Below are 27,632 nucleotides of genomic sequence, written 5' to 3'. Positions count from 1 at the left end.
TCATATCCACATATCCATTTATAATTTAAAATTAACATGTATTTATGATAAAGTTGTGCAAAAATTACCACAGGTTCAAAAGTGAATAGTTTTCCTGAGCAGCACCCAAATATAGTCTCCCATCATACTCCTTATATTGTTTGTAGCAGACAATAAAAAGTCCAAGCTATCTTAGTGGAAGCATTTCCCTTGTTCCTCTGAGTACCTCTGAGTTTTTCTTGAATTCATCTAGATGGCCATTAATAATATTGGCATTTAGAGACATCCTGCAGTTCATTGTGTCACCAGTGTCTCGACCGGCTCTACATAGTTCTCAGCTTTTTAAATGAGCAGATGTCAGAACCACTCCGACAAAAATTTTCAAGTTGTTTTCTCTTTTCTAGTTAACTTTTTTTTGGGAATTCCTTGCTCTTCTATATCTGTGGTCTGACAAAATCTGGCTTTGAATTTTGCTTAATACAGATTAGGAAAGAAGTCATGAAAGTACTTGAAAGCTGTTAACTAAACTTTGATTAATTGTTTTAATGAAAAATTTGATGTACAGTGGTGGCATCAGCAGTTCCCATAGGTCCATCAGTGGCTTATTTACCATTGTTTTTCCCTTGCATTGTCTTTGGTAGTGTGTTTTGGTGTACCCTGCTCTCCCAATGACCCAGATAGCAAGAAAGCTCTGTAAAATCTCTTTGGAGACCCATTTAGAATGTTGATGCTAAAATGATTCCCCTTAAGACAGTTTGAACAAAACTAAATACATGGCTTTAATTGTATTGGAATGCTCTAGAAAGCTCTAAAAATAGATCTGGATTGTTCTGAAAAAATTCATTTTGAAAAAGCAGTTAAATTTATTTTATTGTCTATGCTTAAGCCATTTGCTTAAACTATACAATTAACCTGGCTTTGAACAGCAGAGCCCCTTCAAAGTTCTACTCAAAACACCTGCCAATTACCATTGAACTTAAGCAAAGTACATACAGTATCACATAATAATCAACAACACAGTAAAATGTGTCATTCTTTCCAATATGTATATGTCTAGCCTACCTAACCCAAATGAAGTTGAATGATTGAAATCACATTTCAAATCTATCTTAGGGGCCTGTTTAGTACACTGTGGGACTACTCCCTAACGTCTAGTATATCCCCTGATTTGTCCTTAAACTCTATAAGTTTAGATAAACAATATTGATGGATGCTGAAACCACAAAAACACGTTTATATGGTGTTATGTAGTGTTTTATGTGAGGAAATTCAGATTTCAACAACCATAGGGCTTCTGCCTGTAGTATCATTTAAATGGGAAAAAACCCTATAGAGGCCTGGGAAACCCTATTAATAGAGCTTCTAGTTATTTATTCCAGAGTTGGCTGTCCTTGTATGCAAACTTATGAATTATCAATGTTTTGGTTATATATTTTACTTATATTGTAAGAAGTACAAATGAAACCAGAGTGAACTTACTGTTGCCATATTTAATTATAAAACCTACAATGCTCCAGTGCTAGATCATGTGACATAGGAGAGTGTATAGAAACACAAAAGAGACAATTTTTATATACATGACATAGTTCCTCCCTTCTAAATTGAAGCAGTAACAAATATTTCTTCAAAAGAAAAAACCTTTTTCAACAGTAGCATTCAAATGAACATGCATTATAACAAGATACAATATAACAACCCACTTTTTGTTTTTCTTGTTGAACTAATTTACTATGGAAAGAGGATAGACTACTTTTATTTCTGGACATAACCCTGGAGATTATTCTGCCCTAATGCTGTGAGTTTTCAGTGTTATTTTCCTCTGTTTAGGTCTAGGGTAGGTGAGTAACATATGGTGTTTTTGTGATGGTAGTTGGAAGAAAGGACATAAAGCACATTTCTAGTCTTTGGTTTACTTTACTTTCCTGTGTATTATACAAATTTACATGAGTTAGAAACAGGACTATATACAACAAAATGAGAAACAAACAGCCAGGAGTGATGAGCTTCAAACAGTGCAGTCGTGATTTGCAGAGATGAACTCAGTAATTGTGCCAAAATAAAGAAGAAAACAAAACAACTTCTTTACCTTACAGCTTAACCTGCCAAAAAGAAATAAATACGGCGGGTGGCACTAGCCTCTAACCCTAGTGTGTGTAAACAGAAAACTTCTACGTGGGTGTATGTAGAGGCTTGCCTAAACTACCTGATAATACGGTGTGAACAAAATCTGCAGTAACTGCAGGTTACCGGGTTTGATGTAAGGTTAAGTGTAAAGGTACATACAAAAGAGAAGTTATCACTTCACCAGAGGGGTGAACTACAGACAGGGTTTGTGTTAAGTTTAGAGCAAAATTTCGGGTTTCTGCTCTCACTTTTCCTTCCTTTGCGACCTCGCTTTAATCCTCGCAGCCCCACCTCTTTGGTGATGTCTGATTCCATGAGGGGTGTGGCAAATCACCCATTTCAGTCTATCAGGAATTTGACGTACTCCCTGACGATATGCTCGACCTGTTGGTACACTTATAGTCACAGGAGTTTGCTTTGAGAAAGGCCCTGACTGGCTTGTACTTGGAGAAAAATGCTCAGACAGTTGGTGGTAATCTGGAGCAATTTCTAGGTAAGAATCACTAGTAACCGGTCTACATGCTTCTTCCAGGTGAAATGACCATCACTGAGTTCAAGAGTGCAAGACACTGTCCCACAACTACCAGTAGCCATTTGACACCCTTTCCATTGTTACAAGCTAGCACTTTGTCTCCAGGTACAGGCTACTGATGAAGTGCTTTTCATTACCTCAAACTCTGGCAATTTACTATGGGTATCAAGAAGAACTAAAAACACATGGTCTTTCAACTGCTGCAAAGTTAAATTTAATTCAATAAAATTTTAGTTGTATAGCGCAATTTACAATGGGCATAGTCTAAAAGCAGCTTTACACAGTTAAAGCAGTAATAACATTATAAAGGACTGTGTACATGTATTGCATAGTAGGAGGTTCCTTTGAATTGTTTATCTCTGGTGAGCAAGCCAGTGGTGACTGTGGCAAGGGACAAAACTCACTGAGGTAGTATGAGGAAGGAGCCAGACTCAAAAGGGAACCCATCCTCATCTGGGTGTCACTGAAAGTCCATTTATTGCAAACCCACTGTTGAGGTGTGCAGTAATAGGTGCATAAATGCTGAATTATTCATGCAGCCTGTGGTCCTGTGCCATTGTAGTAGACTGTTGATATTAATTACAGTTTAAAACAATCCTCAAAGTTCTTGAGTTGCAGGGGCATAAGTATACACTGAAGAAAATGTGCTGTTGGATTAAAGTAAACAAAAAAAAATACCTCAACTTGTTACAAGCAATCAATTTACTTCAACTAAATAAAAATCAGTTCATACAAATCAATCAATATAAAAAAAAAAAAAAAAAAAAAATACACATTTAACCAAATAGGTTTTTACCATCTTACTGATGCACAAAATATAATTGAAGATTTATTTGGATGAACTTAATTTTTTTTTACATCTTTAAAAATTAAAAATACAAATAAATACAAATCGTTTATAACATTAAGATTTGATCATATATTATCATACTAGCTGAAAGTACCCGTGCTTCGCTACAGAAGGCAGAACGCTAAGCAATATGGCAATAAGCAGTAAGCACTGAGCAGGACTGGATGATCAGAGATCAGAACGTAACGTCAACAAATAACGTACTACCCCTTTTGTAGTACCGATACAGGGCAAACTACTTTAAAATTAATTTTTATCGTGCATCTAACATGTAGTAAGAAACAATGTACTGAGTTTCATTAGGATCTGTAATGTTATTTCGAAGAATTTACAATGCGTGAGAAATCGCGTTTTTCGCGAGTTAGCCACAATCCAGGGCGAATTTTTCAAAACCCTTTCTTAGTGAGCACCTAAGACCCAAGAGAAAGGTATGTTCCAAATTTCATTGCAATCCGTTCAGTGGTTTTTGAGATTTTGTGATGTGAGTGAGTCAGTCAGTGGTATTTGAGCTTTATATATATAGATTTATTAACATCAATTTCAACATCAACATTGATTTAATTATTTAAAAAATTAACATTTTTTAGCGGGTATTCTTTGATCTGCCGGACACATCTTCACCGGGTGCATGACAAGGCACTTCAAGATGCACTCTCTCCTGAGATCTGCATCTAGACTCTGCACAGCATAAGCTTTAAAGTTGTCACTGCAACAAAACAATACTTACATTGCTTACTTTATAACTATTTCAGAAGTGCCCTTGCTCAGTAATCTAGGGACACAATATAGAAAGCAGACTACAGACTGAGAACCACAGTTCAAATGCATCCATTATGGAGTACACAGCCTATCCAATGCAGCCAAAAATCCTGCTTGTAATGGCATAGTTGTCATGTGCAAGAATTCGGCATTTATCTTTGTAAGAGGTGCAAACTAAAGAACATCAAAAGCAGTTAAATTTCTGAGACAAGCAATTTCACAAATACACAGCAGTATTTTGATTAACATATGTTTCCTAAATATGAATTACTTAAATGTTATGTGCATGTAATGTAATGTAGTTGCTGTAATATTTAAAAACCTCTTATAGCAATTACTGTATGGGTGATATATGTATGTACTGTATAAACATACACTACTGTTAAACATTTCGTATTAGCTTTAGCTTATACCACATCTATACAGAACAGTGTTGGCCATTGTCCTCAACACTTGGCTGTTTCTCCAACTTTTTGCCTTCATAAGACAAATGTCCTAGCTATTCTTTCTCTGTTTGGCATGTTAAGGCTGTATACATTTTCTTTTGCTGGAAACAGGTCACTTGTAGTTTTGTTTTTGAGAGAATTGAGTCCAGCCATAGCACACATTAAATTATCCCTTTTCTGCCAAGCAGGGCTGCCTTTGGACTAGTGTCTTTGAAACTTGGCAGAAGTCTGCAATGCTGGGATAAGATTTAAACTTATCTAGCTCATCACACACCTTCTGTAAAATGTCATTTAATTTTGTTAAATATTAAATTATTTTGGCCATTGTTGAGTATGTGAGGAAACTGTCTCTGAGGAAGATGAGGAGAATCATACTGCAGTATCTGTGTCACCTGGGCCAATGGGCGCAGTATTATCATTAGGTGTAACTAGACTTTTGTGAATGGTTCTTCATCTGTCAAAGGTATTACCTTCAGAGTCCCAAGATTTTCCAGCTTTCCAGTTTGTTTAAAATTTACAAATACATCACCAAAGTCTTTGTCCTGATACTGGAGTCTGAATTTACCATTTAATCCACAAGTTTTCTTTACATCAACAATGAGCTCCTTAACTGATTCTATGATCCCATTAGGCAGCAACAATTTTCTTGAATTATCTGTACTCAAAATTACTAACAGCTTAGCAGATGCTTTTCAAATCAAATCAAATCAAATTTTATTTGTCACATACACATACATACAGAGTACAACATGCAGTGAAATGCTTTGTACGATTGTCCGGCATGAGGGAATAGGATTGGGAAAAAAATAAAACAAGGGAAAAAAAGAAGGCAGATAAATAAAAACAATAAACTATGTAAAATATAAAAAATATCTAAAGATAAAGATATATATAGGAAAAATTGTATATACAGGGTATGTTTATGGATACAGTTTATGCTTATGTACAGTAAACAATAATCACATAAGGTGGTTGATGTGATTGTCCTTAAAGTGAACGTGTGCGGTATGGTGTGGTATAAAGTGCACTGTGCCGTGCAAGTCCACAGTTAAAGTGACTGTCCAGGGTTTAAAGTGTTGTAGGGCGGAAAGAAATAAAAATAAAAATATTTGCAGAAGTGTGATGATGGAGAGAGTGACCAGGTTTTAGATCCAGCTTTTAGATCCTGGGTGTTTCCTGGTTTAAACTCCGAATGGCCTGCGGGAAGAAGCTCCTCCTCATTTACTCTGTGTTCACTTTCAGGGAGCAAAAGCGTTTCCCTGAACGCAACAAAGAAAAGAGTTCATTGTTGGGATGGCTAAGGTTCTTCATAATCTTCCTACCTCTGGTCCGGCACCATGTGCTGTAGATGTCCTGCAGGTTAGGGAGCTCGGTGTGGATGGTACGTTCAGCTGAACACACCACCCTCTGGAGGGCTCGCCTGTCCTGCATGGTGCTGTTTCCGAACCAGGAAGTGATGTTACCCATCAGGACGCTCTTAATGGTGCAGGTGTAGAAAGTCTTTAGCACCTAAGAGGGTAGTTTAAAGTCCCTTAAGCGTCTAAGATGGTAGAGACGCTGCTGGGCCTTCTTCACCAGGGTGTTGGTATAACAGGACCAAGAAAGGTCCTGTGTGATGTGAACACCTAGGTACCGGAAACTGTCCACTCTCTACACTGGAGTCCCGCTAATGTTTAGCGGTTGGTATGACCGCTCCTGTCCACGATCAACTCCTTAGTCTTGCTGATGTTCAGGAGAAGCTTGATCTCCTGGCACCATCTCTTCAGGTTTTTACCCTCCTGTATCTAGGCCGTCTCATCGTTGTTGGAGATCAGACCTACGACAACAGTGTCGTCAGCAAACTTGATGATCGTGGTGGAGTTGGAAGTGGCCACACAGTCATACGTGTACAGTGAGTACAGCAGGGGGCTCAGAACACAACCCTGGGGAGCTCCAGTACTGAGGGTTAGGGTGAATAAATTGTGTTTTCCCACCCGTACGGCTTGTGGTCTGTCAGTCAGGAAGTTAGAGATCCATTGACACAGCGGCTGGCTGAGTCCCAGGACCTCCAACTTAGAGGTGAGTGTGGAGGGAATTATGGTGTTAAATGCTGAACTGTAGTCAACAAACAGCATCTTTATATAATTCCTATTTCTTTGGTCCACGTGGCTCATTGTGGTGTGGAGGAGATGAGCAATAGCGTCCTCAGTAGAACGGTTCTGACGGAAACGGTAATGGGTCCAGTGTGTCTGGTAGTGATGAAGTGATAAAGTCTCTGACCAGTCTCTCAAAACACTTCATCACTACTGAGGTCAAGGCTACAGGGCGATAATCGTTAAGGCAGGCGGGCTGGGGTTTCTTCGGGACAGGAACAATGGTGGACTGTTTGAAACTTAAGGGGACAACAGACTGTTCCAATGAGAGGTTGAATAGCTCAGTAAACACTGGTGCTAGCTGTTCAGTGCAGGCTTTCAGAACCCGACCTGTGATGCCATCTGGTCCTGCTGCCTTTCTGGTATTCACTCTCTTGAATGCCCTTCTCACGTCATGCTCCAAGATGGTGAACGTGTTTACCTCTCCAGCTCTCCAGGCGTGCACGTTGGTTGTGCCGCTAACGCTGTTAGCGTGGTTAGCTGCAGCCTCGAAACGAGCGTAAAAGGTGTTTACCTCGTCTGCCAGAGAAGCGTCCGCATTCACCATTATAGAAGATAGTGTTCTATAGTCCTTGATTGTTTTTAGTCCCTGCCACAGTCTCCCAGAGCCACCATGTTGGAACTGTGACTCTAGTTTCCTCCCGTAGCTCCACTTTGCATCCTTCACCGCTCTGCGAACACTGTAAGAAGCAGCCTTGTACTCGTCTATGTCCCCGGTGTCGAGCCCCGTGTTGTAGGCATTGGAGAAGGATCTCAGAGTGCCACGGATGGTTTTATTCACCCACTGTTTCTGGTTGAAAAACGTTCTGATAGTGTTTTTTTGCACCGTATCATCCGCTTGTTTCCCGATGAATCCCACAACCACTTCCGTAAACATGTTGACGTCATCAGAGCTGTCTCATGTAAATCCCATACTGCAGTGTCCGTGTCAACTTAAGGTGGAATATAAATGGCACTGACTATGACCAAGCTGAATTCCCGAGGTAGATAGAAGGGCCAGGTTTGGTGTGCAGGAGCGTGAAAGAGGAATGATGCTCGCGTTGTCGCACCAGTGGTTGTTCACCATCAGACACACTCGGCCTCCTTTTGACTTCCCCGACTCCAGTGTTCTATCCATGCGGTAAACCGAGAAAAACTCGGCCGGCTGGATGGCGTGGTCCGGTACCGCTGGGTTCAGCCATGTCTCGGTGAAGCAGAGAAGGTTGCAGTCCCGAATGTCCCTCTAGAACTTGACCCTTGCCCTGAGGTCGTCGAGCTTGTTCTCCAGTGACTGGACGTTGGCTAACAGGATTCTAGGTAAGGGAGCGTGGTGTGCGCGTGCCTCCTTCAGGATCTCGCTCGGCCAGCATGGGTCCGGGTTTAAAAGCTGCGAAAGGTGAGTGCATTGTACACAAATAGATATGAGAGTGTCTCTGTCATATCTAATGATGTCCATCTTGTGTAGATGGAACTAAAATTAGTTAAATAAAAGTATAAAATAAACAAAAAAAGAGAAAACGTAGCCGGAGCAGTCGTGACAGCAGCCGACCTCACTGGCGCCATCTTTAACCTTCCTAACTTTTCCTGCCGTAGTTTATTAAAATTCTAAGGAGTAACAGAACTGATTAGTATTTATACAATACAATTTACAATTACAAATTTTCACGATTTATACAATTTTTTAATAATTTTACTAATTCATATAATGCACTTAATATATTTAAAAAAAACACAAAAACAAAACCTCACACATGTATGTACCACTTTTAAATCACTATGCATCTCTTTCCAATTGTGTATGAAATCAGTGAGTATGCATCTAAAAGATTATGATGCTCAAGAAGTTAAATTTTCTTGGTAAATGACGGGATCAAGGCCTCAAAAATCTTCAGTGTTCCAGTCTTTTGAAAATAAACAGTGGTTTGTCTTAAAGAACAATAATCTGAATAATCTCACAAAACTCTGGAAGACTTGAAAGCTCCCCATAGGCAAAGACCATGCTTTCCCTGTATGTGTAGCTTTCATAGGTCACTTTGTGGATCATGCAAAAAAATCTAAGTTTGGGTGGTCTTGCCTTACTTGATATTTCATCATTAAGGACATCAACGGAAGATGGGAAATATGTGACACTTCCAATTTAGATGTGAGGGAATTGCAAATATATAGATGATATGTCATATTTAACTGATGCCTTTGTGAAAATGACTGCAGCACATATTTTAAGCATTTTGAATGGCGCACAACCCACAAAAACTATGCTTTGCCTCAAAATGTATAGTCCAGAGAGCAACTAGAGGACCAAACTGCGGAATGAGCTGAGAATAAATGCCCCAAAAAATGGTGTTTGGGCAAAAATCTGGCATTATAAAAAACCTCCTGAAATCTTACCCTATGTTCTTATATCTTACTGAACAGATAAGAAATTAATTTACTTGGTCTGGGAAGGATAAACATCAAGGTCTACAATGTCTTTCAAGTCATTTAGAACTTGCCAGGCAGTTTAATTGCTGGTAACTTTGTCTCCAATCAAAAGAGACAAAAATTTCAACAGGCTCTAGTATACATGGGTGTGGAGGTTTATGGATGTGGTGAGGGAAGACATGGAGGTAGTTGGTTTGAAAGAGGCAGATGTAGAGGACAGAGTAGTATGGAGACGGATGATCCATTGTGAATACACCTAATAGGAGCAGTTAAAAAAAGAAGAGGAAGATACAAATATAGCACAATCCTAACTCAAGACAATGGCTTCAAAGAGGTCATGAACAATATCAGGAGGGAAACCTGTTGTAATCTTAAAGTGCAATAAATTCTCTGAAAACACAACTATGTTTCACACCACAATGATGAGCTTTCCATAGGACAGCCAAGATTAGCAGCATGAATTTTTTCAGTTCTCTGACCGAATGTTCCTTCTGTAGTTTGAAATTTTTCTTTCTTTGCTGTAAGAAATCTGCACACATATGTTCCTGAAAGATTTTACACAAACCCTGCAAGGCCATGAGCACTTAGGTTGTCAGCAACAACACAATGAACTGTGCCCCTTATTGTCTTTCCCAGATTTGCAATTAAAAAAGTCCATGTTGCTCCAATGTGATGAGGTCATCTATCAATGGTTCTAACACTTTGTTATATCCATATTGCTTAACATCAGTGCTATTACACAATGCAGCTAAATGTATAGCAGCCAGAGCCAACTGACAATCAGAATGGTTTTTTTTGACGTACCAATTGGGTTACATACTTCAAAATCATCAACGTAAAATAATCAATGAAATAGCAGTGTCTAAAAGCAGGGCATTTTGTTGGAAGTTAACAGAATCAAAAAAGCATGCATATTTAGATGCATCACTTCTGTAAACACATTTTAAATGTAATGTATTATTAAGTATTGGTTGGCAATTTAGAATCTGTTGCAATTATTTAAATATAGGAACATACTGAAATGTTCTTCCACCTTTTTGGTCAAGAAATTATTCTATAGGTTCTACAACTGAAAAATTAGCTTTATAGTTTGCCTTTCTTTTCAATGTAGTAGAAAGGGGACCTTGCTCTCCAATCGCTGTATGAATTGGATGTGACTGGCAGATAACAGAAGCTAACTCCTGCAAAAGAACTTCATCAATCTGCAAATAATGTTCTTGCAGTAGCTGGATTATTGTTTGATTGACAACTGCGACAGACACCTTACCAATTAAATACTGCAATTCCTGCAGAAGGCCACTGATGGCCACACCAGGTACAAGGTACACATGCTCTAGCTTTAGCACCAAAGAGGATATTTTACGTTTAATAACTTTTCCCAAATCCTCTGTACTTTTTGTTTCATAGAAATAAGTAGTTGTCTCATCAACTAAAACACTGTCATATAATTCAGTGTCATCTATGGAGTCTTCAACATCTGATCTTTGATCATCAACAATGCCAGGCTTTAAGTTCCTTAAAAAGAAAGACTTGTGTTTTCTTGAATTGTGTGACCTGGATGATCTATATAGAACTAAATATTGGTCTTGTATGTGCACAACAGTTTCGTGATTTTTCAGATGATGCCCAATGTGATGAAGAAAATCTTTCAATGATAAGGTGTTTGTGTCCACGCAATTGAGTTCTTGACAAATGCCTCTTAAGGGCCTCTTGTCATTCCAGCTTTTAAAACAACAGGGGCAGCTTGAATAAGTGCAAAGGTAAGAAATGTATGTCCAAAATGTCTATGATCGAGCCTAAAATAATTGAGAAGTTTAGATCTTTTTGGTTTAGTGACACCACAGTCTTTGCATGTCCACATTTTAGATCTTAATAAAAAAAAAAAAGAAGTTTCTATATAAATCTATTTAATTAGCAATATAATGTATAAAACCAAATACTAAATCTAAGACCGACATTCAGAAGAGTGATAAATTCAACCATTTACATCTACTTAGTTTTATCAAATATAGATAACTTAGTTATGTTGTGACTAGGTGACGATGTTTCCAAACTGTTGTCTTTCAGTATCTTTATCCTAAAAACAACAGATAATGTCACCAATTACCAACTTATTTAAAGAAAAAAAATAAAATTCCTTCTTTTCAGAGAGGCCTAAAAGATATACTACATATTAAAAAGTTATTTTATTAGTATAAACAAAGACTATACATTATTCTTGTTTTTTTTCTTCTTCTGCCAAAATTTTTTTTCAAAAGTCATAAAAAAAAAATAAAGATGTCTTTACATAACCTTTAGAGAGAAACAAATGTCTTCACTTGAATACTTCCATAAATCGACATCTTGGCTGAATAATGTATTTTTATACTTTTTATTGTTAATGTATTTTTATTGCACATAATGACTGCTCCACTACGAGGTCGCCAGACAGTCAATCAAAAAATGTATGTTGACGTCAACCTGCAAATACAAAATACAAAAACAAGTGGTTGGAAGAAAATCAACACACTTAGCATCTTAAGTTTTAAAGTATAAAGCACATTTTGCCTATAATTGTCTTATTAATAGAAGTCTTGTCCAATAATACTTGCATTAATCTAACATGACAGTAACCCTGCAGATACTGGGATAGCTGCACAAATACATTTGCATGTCTATGTAAAGTCAATTCCAGTTAATTCGTGGCTCGAAAAAATATTTGTGGGTTCTCATTTGGAACCTAACCTAATTCCCGTAAATCTTAAAATTCACGGGAATCTGCAGCAGGACCAAATGTTCAGGAATGTCAGGAATAACATTTTAAACTACGTATTTGGTTGAATACTGCACAATTTTGCATTTATAAAATGACAATGTCTAGATGAATTCACTAAGGTACCATAGGGGGCTGCAGTGGTGTGTCAAAAATTTGAGGACTTTCTAAATTCGCCAAATTCCGGGGGTCCACTGTATATAAAAAGAAAAGTAAACCAATTAACATCGCTATCGTTTTGCCAACTATATAAGAATGATATGCCGCAATTATCTATTGATAAAACTGATTATATGAATGACTACAGACTACCCGTCGTTTAGGCTCTACTAATACACTTAAGCTATGACGTCAATATCATTACAAAATAAAATGAATACTAGACAAACACATGCACCAATGCATTTAAAACTACTTTAATGTTTTATTAATGTATATTAACTACAATAAATCCTTATAAGCATAATTTATGAGTACTCACCACTCGCGTTTCCACACCACGGCAAAACAAAATGCCACCCGATCAGAAAATTCGAAAGCCAAACCTTGATGTCGATAGTCATGTGGTTTGAATGAAAAATGCAAAATTGTCATTTTGATTTAAAAGTTGTTAACTGCTATTTTAAAAAATTAAGATACATAACCAGTGCTGATGGAACAGCTTATTATATTTAGTATAGGTTAAAATACTTCTGGAATTATCTGTTTGAGGAAACATGTAGGTAAAGGTTAAAGAGCGCAGGATGATGATTGATTTTAATGCAGAAATAAATTAAATTTGTTCACATGAATAGGAGTAAAACTTTGTAATTACAATACTATAATACAATATATAGTATAATTACAATAATTGTAATACGTTTCGAGTGGCCTGTTTTAAGGTGCGTGTATAATCATTTGTCACCTGGTGATCAAGGGACGGAAACCAAAGAACCATAAACGAGGTTCAATAGTCTTTCAGAGAACAAACACAAGCCAGGAAGTAACAGTACTGGAAAATGGGTATAGTACTTAGTAGTACCGGAAAACGAGGTAGGGTAGGTTGTACGGGTAGTCCAGGAATGAGCTCCAGAGTGAACTGTAGAACGGATGGTGAGTGAGTGTGAACGGGGGCTTTAAGTAGTTGGAGAGATGATGGGAAACAGGTGAAGGTGGTTAGTAAGTGGGCGAGGCGCTGCGAGCGTGCTGGGTGCTGAGGGAAGGCATGGCCAAGGGTCCCCTGACATCATTATACCGTAAAAAATTTTCTCTAATGTTTTTATGGGGAGCTACAGTACATTATCTGCGTTGTAATGGAATGTAAATTTTAGACCTTCAGTAGTCCATTCAATTGGAAGTCCATTCATTATCTGCTGTATTGAATGCAGAATTAAAGTCAATGAACAGCATTCAGATTTTTTGTTTTTATCCAGGTGGGTAAAGGTGTGGGTCCAGTGTAGGTTGTAGGCCCTCAGTGAGGTGATTCAGAACCAGTTTCTCAAAGCACTTCATAAAAATAGGGTTGAGTGCAACTGGGCAAAAATCATTCAGGTATTTGGCAGCTGGGGTGAAATGTCCTATGCCTTGATCGAAGCAAGCAAAAAAGTGATTGAGTTCGTATTGTAGTCTGTGATGGTCTGGATCGTCTGGTTTCTCATCAATGCCCTGGGGTTCCATGAAATAATAAAATAAGAACAGGAGCGTTGAGGATGGATTTGGACCGTAGTTAATGTCAACAGTCTGATCACCATCACTGCACCCCGCAACATTGTTTATCTGTAATAAATGGACATTCGGTGCAAACCAGATGAAGATGGGTTCAATCTTGCCTCTGGTTCCTCTCAAGTTTTCTTCCTTATGCCATCTCTGGGAGTTTTTCCTTGCCACAGTCGCCACCGGCTTGCGCATCAGGGACAAACTTATACTTATAAAGAACATCTTAATAATTTTTATCACCACATTATCTGTGTAAAGCTGCTTTGAGACAATGTCATTGTTAAAAGCACTATACAAATAAAAATGAATTAAATTGAATTGGATGCCTTTCTACATTTGCTGGTTTCACCTGTTTGATCAGTGGTGTGTTTTTGGGTAGCAGGAACAAAGAGAGGTGATCAGACTGACCCAAATAGTGGAGGGGAATGGCCGTGTATGCCCCAGGTATGTTTGTGTATACCTGATCCAGTGTGTTGCCCCTCTGGTGGAGCAGGAGACATTATGTTAAAATTTTAGTAGTACAGATCTCAGGTTAATAGCTCCTTCGGGATGTGCAGACTGTTGTTTGTTGATAGCTGCATGCAGTTCCTCCATAGCTAGTTTAGCGTTAGCATCTGGAGGAGTGTATACTGCATTTACAACAATGGCTGAGTATTCTCTCTGTAAATAAAAGGGCCTGCACTTAATCATAAAATACTCTAAATGAGCAGAGCAATGACTTTCAGTAACAGTAGAGTCCGTGCACCATGATTTGTTAACATAAATGCACAGACCTGCACCCCTGCGCTTACCAGAGTCCACTGTTGTCCTGTCTGCCTGGGGAAAACAGTGCGACCCCCAAGCTCAATGGAGCTGCTGGGAATGTTGTCGTTGAGCCATGTTTTCATAAAAATCAATACATTTTATTCCTTAATCCGCTAATGTGAAGTTATCCGGAGCAGCAGTTCATCCATTTTGTTCACAAGAGACCATAATTTAGCAAGGATGCCACCTTGCTTCTCCCTCCTTTATGGTCTTGGCGCCGGCCGAGCTGGATTAGTGGTCCACGGTTCAAGTGATTTCCCAGAGGAAGTTTATAGTTCATTGAAAGTCTCTCTCTGTAGTTGTGACCAATGTCTAGTAGTGTTTGTCAGCTGTATGAGTTATGGCTGGCCAAACTCAGTATTCAGATAATTGTTTCAACACTGCTACAAATTGAGAAATGGAGTCACCATCTTTGGTATTTCTTTTGGGAAATCAAAATCACTCTGCGATAATCAGTGGTTTAGGTTAATAGTGCTCTTTGAGTAAATTATTATTACCCTCTGACAGGCGGTGGGGGGCTGTGCATTTGGTACCTGGGCCTTTAGAAGTATAGAATTGCCTTTATTTGTCACATATAGATTACAGCACAGTGAAATTCGTTCTTCACATATCCCAGCTTGCTCAGCAGCTGGGGTCAGTGCGCAGGGTCAGCCATGATACGGTGCCCCTGGAGCATAGAGGCTTAAGAGCCTTGCTCAAGGGTCCAAGAGTGGCAGCTTGGCGATACCGGGGCTTAAACCCTCAATCTTCCGTTCAGTAACCCAGCACCTTAACCACTGAGCTACCACTCCCGAGGGACTCCCTTCAGTAGGGACTTACCCTCTTAATACTACCACTATTATGTCGCAATTATAGAAATCATCAATACTATAAAAAAACCGCAGTATAATACATAGGATTACAGAGAAAGGGAGGGTGAATTCTATTTTACTAAAGCAAGCGCTAAACCTCTACACTACAACCGCAACAGTGCCACCTACATCATCTGGAGCAGTTCAGATTGATTAGATGGACATGGCAGCACAACACTACAAAATGAAAAGAATAGACAGTTGGGAATAAATTAATAAAATATCATGAAACAAATATGAGAATTTAGGTTGTAAATGTAGGTCAGTGCTTCTGATAGTGTTTAGGCCAGCAGAGAAGGCTTTATATAAATTTTTTCCAGATTATTAACATTCAATATGGTTACTTCATCTGAGGTGTTTGAATGTTATAGCTTAAAGTATATCTACAGTATTGCAATGACAAAGCTAGTTCTTCTGTTTTTGCTATATACTGAAGTCACTCAGTTTTGAGAACTTCAGCAGAAACATAATACTAATACTATATACTGTCGCCCTCTTAGAATTTTTCATGGCAACATTCCTTTAAGATTATGATCAATGTTGACTTGGTTGCATCAAGCAATTCCTGCACATTTTACATGCTTTGACTCTCCTATTTTATCACATCCCAAAGGTGTTCTCTTAGATTTAGCTGTGGTGACTGGTAAGTCCACCAAAAAACACTGAACTGTCTTGTTTATTAAAACCAGTTAGAGATGCCATGTAAACTAGAAGCTAAACTAGAGAGAAGACTTGGGAAAACAAACAGCAAACTTCAGGGAAACTCAGGGACAGAGCGGGAGACACGAGACACACAAACTCTGAACCAATAACTCACATCACCTCTAAACAAACACATCAAATCTCAAAAACAAGATGAAAATTAAAAAACCAAATAAATCTAATGTTAAAGGGAGAGCTTAAGTACATACAGAGCTAACAAGGTGCAGGTGGAAACATTAATTAGATTAGGGAGTAGGAAGTAAGGAATAGAGAGTTGGGGCCTACTGGCAGCTCCCAAAACCTGAAAGGCCACTGCAGTAACACCCAGCTCCTGACACTCAAACCAGGAGGTGGAAGAACCAAACAATGGAAAATATAACTCCCAAAAATTATAATGCAAAAGTACAACAAAAAGTGGAAACAGCTAAATATAATCCACAGAGGATCTAAAGGGAAAAATACTTGAACAAAGTCTCTTAGGATTTAGTAACTAGATAAATCAATGTTACATCACCTCAAAACAAACCCATAAAATCTGAAACACACCAAATTAAATTGGCCAACAAAAACACAAAGGGGGATTTTAAATACATACAGAGCTAATGAGTTGCATTGCAGAAAAATAAAGAGCAGATTAGGAAGTAAGAAGTGAGGTGTAGGAATAGGAAATAGAGAGTAGACGCCCATTGGTGGTGTCTGATTGCGAAAATTAAAAGTAAAAATTTAATTAAAAATTTTATTCAATAAAATTTTATTTGTATAGCGCTTTTAACATTAGATATTGCAGGGATAAAGTGGACAGATCCAGGGAAAGGAAAGGGGCAAGAACACTGGTCACTGATACCAGGGGTAACAGGGAGAGAAAGATATAGATTATTAAGTATCCTTATTGTTGTATAAAAGTTAAGGACACTGTGCAGGTGTCAGGGATCCCCCTGCCACGCCCCCCTCGGTAGCTGTCAGGGATCCCCCTGCCACGCCCCCTTCGGGGGGATCCCCCTGCCACGCCCCCTCGGTAGCTGTCGCGCTGCCTTGCTCTGCCGCTCCCGGCATTACAGGTGTCTCTCGTTACCGATTTCCCATTAAAGCTCTCGTTCCCATCTCACTCTTCACATTGATCACTGATTTGGTTTGTTAAGATAATTTTTTCTTATATATTTTGTGCTGCCATATTTATTAAGGAGACAAGTAGCTTTTCCTAGCCAGCCTTTCATAAAAACTATACTTGCATAAATTGGATTGTGCTGCAGAAAACATAAACATAAATGTGCTTACAGAGGCCTGAAAGTCATGATGTAGTTCTTGTTTTTTTTTTTTTTTATTTATAAGTGTGAATTAATTATTCTGACCTTATTCTGAATTTGCTGGGATGCTTCTTCTGCAAAGATTTGTACAAAGTATTTTTCAATGTAAATTGTTTAAAGTCTTATACAGTAACCCTTCTTAAATTGCTGAAAAATAACAATGGTTTCTTTAAGGTCATGGTTGATGTCTTTACTTGGCATGATGCAGACACATTTGTGTGCTCCAGAATGACAAACATGTAATTGTCTTATACAGTAATCCCCCGGAACTCACGAGGGTTACGTTCTTAGTGAATTCATCTAGACATTATATCACTTTAATACAATAATACAAATTTTATGTAATTTGTTAGTGAAAACAGTGTAAAATGTTATTCTTAACATTTCTGAACACTTGGTCCCACTGTGGATTCCTGTGAGTTTTAAAATAATCCGCAACTTGCTGATAGTTAGTTTCCAAATTAGAACCCGCAAATTTTCCGAGCCATGAATTATCGGGGGTTGACTGTATTGAGATAGTCAGACTTTTTGGTGATTGACTAAACTTGTGTATAATGAATGTATAATTAGGAAAGCTTATAAGTAGGTGCTTATTTTTCTCATTTGGTTTTCACATGTTTCTTTATTTTTATAAATAAATGTTAACAAATTTGGTTAAACAAGTTAAAAAAGTAAGTACAACGCAATTGTTATTTAAGTCCTGATAAAAATGGAATTGAAACAATGACGTACTTTCTTTTTCAAAAAATTGCATTGATTATTGACATGTCACTGTATGGCAGCTTCCATGATGTTACGCACCAAACTCAATACACCTGATCTTATTCAGTATAGTCAAATATATTAATATGCACTGCCAATGTTATGCAACCAAAAAGGGTCTAAACAATATAGTAATAAGAAACATCTTGAATTAATTTGCTCCTTGGCAGGATGTCACACAAGGAAGACAGCACATGTTTTTTAGATCATACACAGATTAATTTATCACTGAAGGCAATTATACCACAATCCATAAATTTATCATTCACTTTTTTTCTGCAGATATTTCAGTGAGGGAGGAAAGGGACAGCGAGCCACCTCAGAATGATGAGGCAGAAGCAGAGGCTTCACCTACCAAATCACCTTCAACGCCAAAAAGTGTCAAATGCAAAACCTCTTCTGGTAGGCTGTCCTTTTCCTGTAGTAGTTAGTTCCAACCAGTTAATCAGATCTTTTTGACTCATGCAAGTCACCTGTCTAAAGCTGTGCAAAACTAGCTCCACATTTCCTATAATCAGTAGCTCATCATCTCTATGCCACTCCACAGACACTTGCATTGCTCTTAGTGTTTTTTTTATGGGAACACTGTATTTACATTGGTGGAATGTATTATTAAATTCCAATTATTTGTGGAAGGTAAACTTAGCCTTTTAATCTGACACATATCCCTTTACTATCATGTGATTTTCACTTCAGCAAGTGTAAATTGAAAGACTGGCAAGACAAAACTGCCTTTAATATTAGAAATGCTCCAGATACCCTCCAGTGGCTTAGGGAAAGAACCCTGAAAGAGTTGTTGTGTGTGTTGTTCTCTATCCTCTGGAGCACAGAGGGTTAAGGGCCTTGCACAAGGGCCCAAGAGTGTCAGTTTGGCGATGCCAGAACTTGAACCCCTGACCTTCTGATCAGTAACCCAGCACCTTAACTACTGAGCTACCACTCCCCCTCTAATGAGAAAGCAGGCAGAAAAGAGAGTAAAAGTTTACCTGCTGTCAAGGGTGTAAAAAGCAGTGGCCTCACAACCTGACCCAAGCAGGTGGAGGGGGTTGAATGTTTGCGGGTCTCTGTGGTGCAGCGACACCCTCAGTGGCGGTCTGGGGCATAGTGCCATCTGATGTGGAGATTTGAAGCAGACCGACTCCCTCTGTGGGTCTCTGAGACAGAGTGACACCCTCTGAGAGGCCCTGAGGCAGAGCGACATGCACTATGGAGATCAGTGTAGAAGCGATGTCATCAGCAAAGCCTGGGGTTGAGCCACAACATCAGCAAAACAAAGAGCTCAGCAGTCCTGGCAGAGTGATCATCTGGACAGATCAAGGGAGCTGAGCGGCCTTCCCCAGTGGGACTCTGGAGCTGAGGCAGAGCGATGCCCCCTGTGGAGAGCAGTGGCGGAGCTATGTCTTCTGCGGAGTTCAGTGGCAGAGCGATGTTGTCAACAAAGCCTGGGGGCGGGAGCAGAACAAAGACCTCAGCATTGCCTGGGGTGGAGCGACATTATCAGCTAAGCTTGTGAGTGGAGCAACATTGCCAGCAAAGCTCATGATCTCGACAGGGGAAGACGCATGTTCCTCTGCAGATGCGGAGCGACACCCTCTGCGAAGGTTTGAGGCAGAGCGATGCACTCTGTGGAGATTAGTGGTGTAAATCCCTACACAATCCTTACACAAAACCAATTGTGTAAATCAGTGGCAGAGCGATGCCCTCTATGAAGATCAGTGTTGGATTGACCTGGGGAGAGGACTTGATTTGCGATGATTCGATTTTTGCGATGACAATATACTGGTGCTGAATCACAAAGCTGGATAACTGGAGAAAGCTGGAGAAACATTAGCAATCCTGTTCTTATCAATGGAGAACTGGTGAGGGTGTTTGGCAAGAGAGAGCTCACACTGTTGAAGGAACAGGTTGCAGAGGTCCGGGTCCCTGGAAAAGCACTGGGGCTCCAGCAGTATTTTGCTTGGGGTTTTGATCAGGGCAACAGCAGTGGCAGGAGCTGGTGGTTGATCCAGGGGATGCTTCAGCTGTTGCTCATGAGGTCAGGCAAGATCGCAGGTCTGGGGCATCTGCTGGGTCTATTACTGGCCAAATTATTCTGCCAGTGAGAGATTAATCTGCCAGATTAATCTGTCAATAGGGTTCTGGTAGGACCAAAATCAGGTTGTATACAAGGTTATGGTGAAAAAATCTTAAATAAGTGAGATAATCTGGCAAGGAGTGTGTGGCCTTAAATACCCGGTAGTGTGGGAAAAGAGACAAGATGGTTGCCACCCTGGAATTGTGCATCGCAAAACCAGAAATTCTCACTGAAAGCTCAGCAGATCCTGACAAGTATGACTGGATGGTCCCACATTTTTGTGGTTGTTGAATATGCCATATTAAGGAAAGGTGCATTTAATACCTAAAATAGCTTTTTGTCTGACTTTGTACAAAACATCTTTTAAGAACAAATTACATTTATAATGAATATTTCAGGAAAATACATATGAAAATATGTACATACTTAAGCAGTTAGAATTTTTTTTATATTTGAAGCAAATGGCATCAAATGCAACAATGAGAGATTTTGGGAGTAGGCTTCATTGGTGCATTTACCAAGAGCTCACCTGGGAATGTTTATTTGTTAACGAAGTGGAAGGGTATTTAAAAAAATAAATAAATAAATAAAAAATTACACCCATTTAATGCCATTTGCTTCAAATATACAAAAATTGCTTTAAGTATGTACATATTTTCTTGAAATATTGGTTATAAATTTAATTTGTTCTAAAAAGAAGTTTTGTCAGCATCAAAAATTTTATTCTTTCTAAAAGCATTTATATATATATATATATATATATATATATATATATATATATATATATATATATATATATATATATATATATATTTATATATATATATATATATATATATACACACACACACACACACACACACACACACACTCACTGGCCACATTATTAGGTACACCTTACAAGTACTGGGTTGGACCCCCTTTTGCCTTTAGAACTGCCTTAATCATTCGTGAATGTAGGCTGCCTCAAGTACTTCTGCCTCTTTATGTAATCCAGTGCAGACAGGCTATGTGAGGGCCAAAACTATTACTTACAGAACTTCTTGCTATTCTCCACACTGAAGATAGTTCTTAATGACATTGGCTGTATGTTTGCAAACCCCACAACAGCAGGGACCAGTGCAAAGCTGCACTTCAAAGCACATAATGCAGAATCAATGGTTTACCAACAGATTAAAGATGAGCTACTGAGGGAGCTGCCCATTCAGTTTTAGATCCCCTTTGAGGGCGTCCTCTAGCCTCTGGTCCCCACTGAGGACGTCACTTAGCCTAGGATCTTTGCTGGGGGTGCCGCCCAGCCTGCTTGCAATCCAAGAATGCCACCCAGCCTTTCCTACCACCCTGAGAATGCCGCTCTGGGTGTATAGCTTGGCTACACCGCCATGCCTCACAAAAAGGGCATGGCTCTGCTTTCAAGCCCCGTGTGTAGGTTGTGGCTCCGCAGCTGAGCCCCGCATAGAGGGCTGTTTACGGGTATGGCTGTCAAGAGTCATGGGATTTTATAGGTATATCAACAGCTGCATCTCTGGTCACCAGTTTGTAAAGCTATAAGTTTGCAGATGACACCACCCTCATTGGGCTCATCTCTCAAGAAAGTCTGCCTACAGGTGGGAATTATTAGTTACATTTCTATTATATTTCCATTAATTTAATTAAAAAACTTTCTTTCTTTTCGGCTTCTCCCGTTAGGGGTCGCCACAGCGGATCCTCCGCACGTTTGATTTGGCACATGTTTTACGCTGGATGCCCTTCCTAACGCAACCCTCCCCAATTTATCCGGGCTTGGGACCGGCACTAAGAGTGGCTGGGGATGGTTCCCTGACCGGGAATCAAACCCGGGTCGCAGCGGTGGGAGCGCTGCATCTTAACCACTAGACCATAAGGGGATTTCCATTAATTTAATTAATTTCCCCATTATATTGTGTGACTCCACTGTCGACACTCGACTCCTTTCCGCTTCCTAGGAACCATCAGACTAAGCCACCATGTAATGTACTCTGCTGAGAAGGTGATTGGCTGTAATCATCAACCTCTACAGGGCCTGTACACTTCCAGCACACTGAAGCAACCAGTGTGACTGTTCCTTTTCTCTCCTATATAATAAACTTCTTTGATTGACCCTTGCAAGGCCTGCTTCGATTGAAAACTGTCTTGAAAAATCTGTATAACCCTGGTCACTGTACTGTAATTTAGTTTCAGGGTGTTTCTGATCATCTTTTAGTCTAGGCAATCTTTGTGGAGAGCAACAATTCAAATTCTCAAATCCTCTGGGAGTTCTTTGCCATGAGGTGCAATGTTGAACATCCATTGGTCAATATGAGAGAATTGTACAAAAATCACCACATTTTAACTTCTTCTATAAAACATACATACATTTGTATGGTCTGGTCAAGCAGGCAAAAACATGAACATGATGAACATGTTTGATTACTCTAAAATATATCTAAGTTTAATTTCTAAAATATTGTCCCTTGAGAAGATATGCTAAAATACTGAAATGTTAGGGTGTAGTGACTCTCTCTCTCTCTCTCTCTTGCTCTCTCATTATACATTTACTGGCCACTTTATTAGGTACACCTTACTAGTACCGGGTTGGACCCCCTTTTGCCTTCAGAACTGCCTTAATCCTTTGTGGCATAGATTCAACAAGGTACTGGAAACATTCCTCAGAGATCTTGGTCCATATTGACATGATAGCATCACGCAGTTGCTGCAGATTTGTTGGCTGCACATCCATGATGCGAATCTCCCGTTCCACCACATCCCAAAGGTGCTCTATTGGATTGAGATCTGCTGACTGTGGAGGCCATTTGAGTACAGTGAACTCATTGTCATGTTCAAGAAACCAGTCTGAGATAATTTGTGTTATATGACATGGCGCGTTATCCTGCTGGAAGTAGACATCAGAAGATGGGTACACTGTGGTCATAAAGGGATGGACATGGTCAGCAACAATACTCAGGTAGGCTGTGGCGTTGACACGATGCTCAATTGGTTCTAATAGGCCCAAAGTGTGCCAAGAAAATATTCCCCACACCATTACACCACCACCACCAGCCTGAACCGTTGATACAAGGCAGGATGGATCTATGCTTTCATGTTGTTGACGCCAAATTCTGACCCTCCCATCCGAGTGTCGCAGCAGAAATCGAGACTCATCAGACCAGCCAACGTTTTTCCAATCTTCTATTGTCCAATTTTGATGAGCCTGTGCGAATTTTAGCCTCAGTTTCCTGTTCTTAGCTGTCAGGAGTGGCACCCGGTGAGGTCTTCTGCTGCTGTAGCCCATCCGCTTCAAGGTTCGACGTGTTGTGCGTTCAGAGATAGCATTTGCGCCCACAGAACTACCGCTCACTGGATATTTTCTCTTTTTCGAAACATTCTCTGTAAACCCTAGAGATGGTTGTGCATGAAAATCCCAGTTGATCAGCAGTTTCTGAAATACTCAGACCAGCCTGTCTGGCACCAACAACCATGCCACGTTCAAAGTCACTTAAATCACCTTTCTTTCCTATTCTGATGCTCGGATTGAACTGCAGCAGATCGTCTTGACCATGTCTACATGCCTAAATTCTTTGAGTTGCTGGCATGTGATTGGCTGATTAGAAATTTGCGTTAACGGACAGTTGGACAGGTGTACCTAATAAAGTGTGGGCCGAGTGTATATACATATATCCTCAATTATATATCCTAAAGCAGTTTTTAAAATAAATAGATAGATTCAGGATATAATTTGTATTCAGGATATAAAATTAATAAATGTATCACGATAAGCTGTATTCCTGAGGTGCATAGTGGGAAGAAGCCTTGATAGGAACAATACTCAAAAGGGAAATAATCTTTATTTTATTTATCTATTGCAGAAGTGCTACAATCTTCAGTAATCACATATACTGTATCTTTAGGTTGTCAATATGGGTCTATTCTCAGCAGCAGCAAGTGGTTCCTTGGTGAATGGTTTGTGGTCCTGTAGTCCAGTGCTCTACTGGTGCTACTGAGACAATGTGACAGCACTTAGGTTTTGAATAAGAAGTTCTTCCATTTAAAATGTAAGGCTATAGGCAGTGTTGGGCAACGTTACTTTTAAAAGTAATGCATTACAATATTGAGTTACTCCCCAAAAAAGTAACTAATAACGTTACCTAGTTACTTTTTATGGAAAGTAATGCGTTATATTACTTTTGCAATACTTTTGCGTTACTTGTATCTCTTTCACGCCTTACAGGTGTAATATAAATAATTGCCATTAGGAAATAAGTTATATCAGGGCAAAAGACATGTCTTAAACATTTAAAATGCTTAATAACTTCTTAGAGAACAATAAGATGATCGACTAAATTTTGACCACAAGGCTGAACACTTTCCAGTCGCACATCTGTACACTGCTTTGCAATCTGCCTTCGCCGTCAGGAATGTAACTATCGTTCGTGTATATAAGGTTAAGAATGTGGGCTGCACACCGGTTATGTGGAGGGAGAACATACTTTTCGCTGTCATGTAAATATGACCTCGTCCTCGTCATTCTCTGCTTCATCATCAGCTTGAAACATTCTGAATGCTTTTACAAAGTTCGCGCTATTATCAGTGACCGTGGCAGTTTATCTTCCCACAAAGAGCAAATGAGCTGTGAATTTGCTCTCTCTCTCCGCTGCGATGGCCTCGTATGTGTGTCTCCCACGGAAAACTTTTATTTTGAGCAGTCAATAGATCTGCAGTGGTGGAAAGTCGGCAAAAGTTTTCTATATTTCTGTCTCCATTTCCAAGGATCTCCGATTCTACGTGACTACGTTCATTTCAATTTAACTGAAAAGTAACTCGCATTCCTTTTTTTAAAAAGTAACTCAGATATTAATGTGTAAATTTATAAAGTAACGCACTACTTTACTCGTTACTCCAAAAAAGTAATAATATTACATAACACACGTTACTTGTAACGCGTTACCCCCAACACTGGTTATAGGTGCTTGTGTTTGTCACATATTTTATCCATCATGTCGCTAATAAAATAATTAAATGGAATTTACTTAATCATTTAAACAGACTAGTTTGTGAGCAAATGGTATTTTTGTTCTGCATATTGAATACTTTATTGAATTACATTAAACCCTCAATAGCACTTGTTGCACAACCCCAACTTACATCTTACCAAACAAGAAACCTCTGAATGATTATACATATATGTGATATTCTAACACTAAATTAATTAATATATATGTTCTGTATCTAGTATAGAAAATGTTTGGTCTCCTGTAATAACTTTCAGCATCAATAAGAGATTATTTTCTAACTTTGTGTAGATTTTTCACTGTTTTCATACAACAATGCTATGATGATGTCATCTGGCCGAGAAATAGAGAACAACCGCAGTGCACTTTCAGCAGCATCTGCTTTTGCTATTGCCACAGCGGGTGCCAATGAGGGCACACCAACCAAGGAGAAATACCGGCGCATGTCCCTGGCTAGCACAGGTATCACTGTTTTGTTTCAACTGCAAGAGTGATATGCAATAACAAGATTAAAGGCAGGTATTAGTTGCTAGGCAAACAGCCATTAAGTTTTTTTATTTGTTACCAGGATTCCCCACAGACCAGAGGAATGGAGATAAGGAGTTTGTAATTCGCCGCGCAGCAACTAACCGAGTACTTAATGTGCTGAGGCACTGGGTATCCAAACATTCCCAGGTAAAAGGTCATATGGCACTCTTTTGTTTAAGCTTGTTTCTACTATTTAGCAGTAGGTGTCCGATTGACCAGCCAATCTTCTATCATTTTATACTAGTACATTTACTGTTATCTCAAAAATCAGCTGAGCTGGGTAAATTTGACAAACAACCCTTAAACAATCACTTTTGCACATTTAAAAGCATAATTCTTTTTTGGTTTTAATGATAACATATTTTCATGTTTTTGAAAAGGAAATTAATCCATACTTTATCTATCCACACAATGTTTGCAATTGGGAAAATAACTTACATAAAATGAACACACAGTAATTACGTAGTACTCGCTGCTGTTGACAACTGTGGTCTCACTTCTCCATCCTCCTACCACCATGCATGGCTAGGACTTTGAGACCAACACACAATTAAAAATGAATGTGATCTGCTTCCTGGAGGAAGTAATGCATGATCCTGAGCTGCTCACTCAGGAAAGAAAAGCAGCAGCCAACATCATAAGGTAGACTAACATTACAGAACACCCAGATATTCAGAATACTCCACACTACATATCAGATGTAACACAATTGTGTTCCCTTTAATTCTTTTTTGTAAACATAAGTTTTAAAATGGATTCTAATAAAAAATTTTTTTAAAATCTTGTTTATATTTAAGTAACCTTCAATATGCTATATTTTAATAACATCTCATTATCCCTTTTGTGTACATCTTTTTCTACAAGTCTTTCAATAGTATTTTACTTATAGACTATTTACTTATAAAATAACTTTTTTTTTTTTTATTATATTGTATAAATAGTGTTTAATCATTTATCTGATAGGACACTTACACAGGAGGACCCTGGTGACAATCAGATCACCCTGGAAGATGTGCTACAGATGGTGAGATGGTTTTATTTCTAATTTTAATTATATAAAATGCAATTCCTGGACATGTGTTTATTTATCTGTGTGCTTGAGAGGCTGAGGATGGGAAAGCAGAACCCTTTGAAAACCATTCAGCTTTGGAGATTGCAGAGCAGCTCACCCTGCTGGACCATCTGGTTTTCAAAGTCATCCCATATGAGTAAGTATATTTTTGGTATTTTAAGCATTCAGGCAGTTCAAATAAGAGTTTGAAAACCTTGTCCCACCCACTAACATGTGACATTATATATATATATATATATATATATATATATATATATATATATATATATATATATATATATATATATATATATATATATACACAGTAAGGAAAATAAGTATTTGAACACCCTGCTATTTTGCAAGTTCTCCCACTTAGAAATCATGGAGGGGTCTGAAATTGTCATCGTAGGTGCATGTCCACTGTGAGAGACATAATCTAAAAAAAAAAAATCCAGATATCACAATGTATGATTTTTTAACTATTTATTTGTATGATACAGCTGCAAATAAGTATTTGAACACCTGAGAAAGTCAATGTTAATATTTGGTACAGTAGCCTTTGTTTGCAATTACAGAGGTCAAACGTTTCCTGTAGTTTTTCACCAGGTTTCACACACTGCAGGAGGGATTTTGGCCCACTCCTCCACACAAATCTTCTCTATATCAGTCAGGTTTCTGGCTTGTCGCTGAGAAACACAGAGTTTGAGCTCCCTCCAAAGATTCTTTATTGGGTTTAGGTCTGGAGACTGGCTAGGCCATGCCAGAACCTTGATATGCTTCTTACAGAGCCACTCCTTGGTTATCCTGGCTGTGTGCTTCGGGTCATTGTCATGTTGGAAGACCCAGCCTTGACCCATCTTCAATGCTCTAACTGAGGG

The 27,632-nt window shown here is 38.9% G+C and overlaps 1 protein-coding gene across 6 annotated transcripts in view; it reads left to right on the top strand.

Annotated features, from left to right (window-relative positions):
- rasgrf1 (Ras protein specific guanine nucleotide releasing factor 1) overlaps positions 1-27,632 on the top strand; it is a 188,324-nt gene that overhangs the window by 117,341 nt on the left and 43,351 nt on the right. For all 6 annotated transcript variants that reach the window (XM_083552609.1, XM_083552606.1, XM_083552605.1 and 3 more), the window contains 6 exons: positions 18,375-18,494; positions 25,464-25,634; positions 25,741-25,847; positions 26,230-26,342; positions 26,664-26,724; positions 26,805-26,908. In XM_083552609.1, coding sequence (XP_083408735.1) covers positions 18,375-18,494; positions 25,464-25,634; positions 25,741-25,847; positions 26,230-26,342; positions 26,664-26,724; positions 26,805-26,908 — 676 coding nt within the window. The remainder of the gene's footprint in view (positions 1-18,374; positions 18,495-25,463; positions 25,635-25,740; positions 25,848-26,229; positions 26,343-26,663; positions 26,725-26,804; positions 26,909-27,632) is intronic.

Source organism: Silurus aristotelis (assembly GCF_946808225.1).
Source record: "Silurus aristotelis genome assembly, chromosome: 10".
Taxonomy (NCBI): domain Eukaryota; kingdom Metazoa; phylum Chordata; class Actinopteri; order Siluriformes; family Siluridae; genus Silurus; species Silurus aristotelis.
The sequence above is the reverse complement of the archived record's forward strand: the minus strand, read 5'-3'. Positions and strand labels throughout refer to the sequence as shown.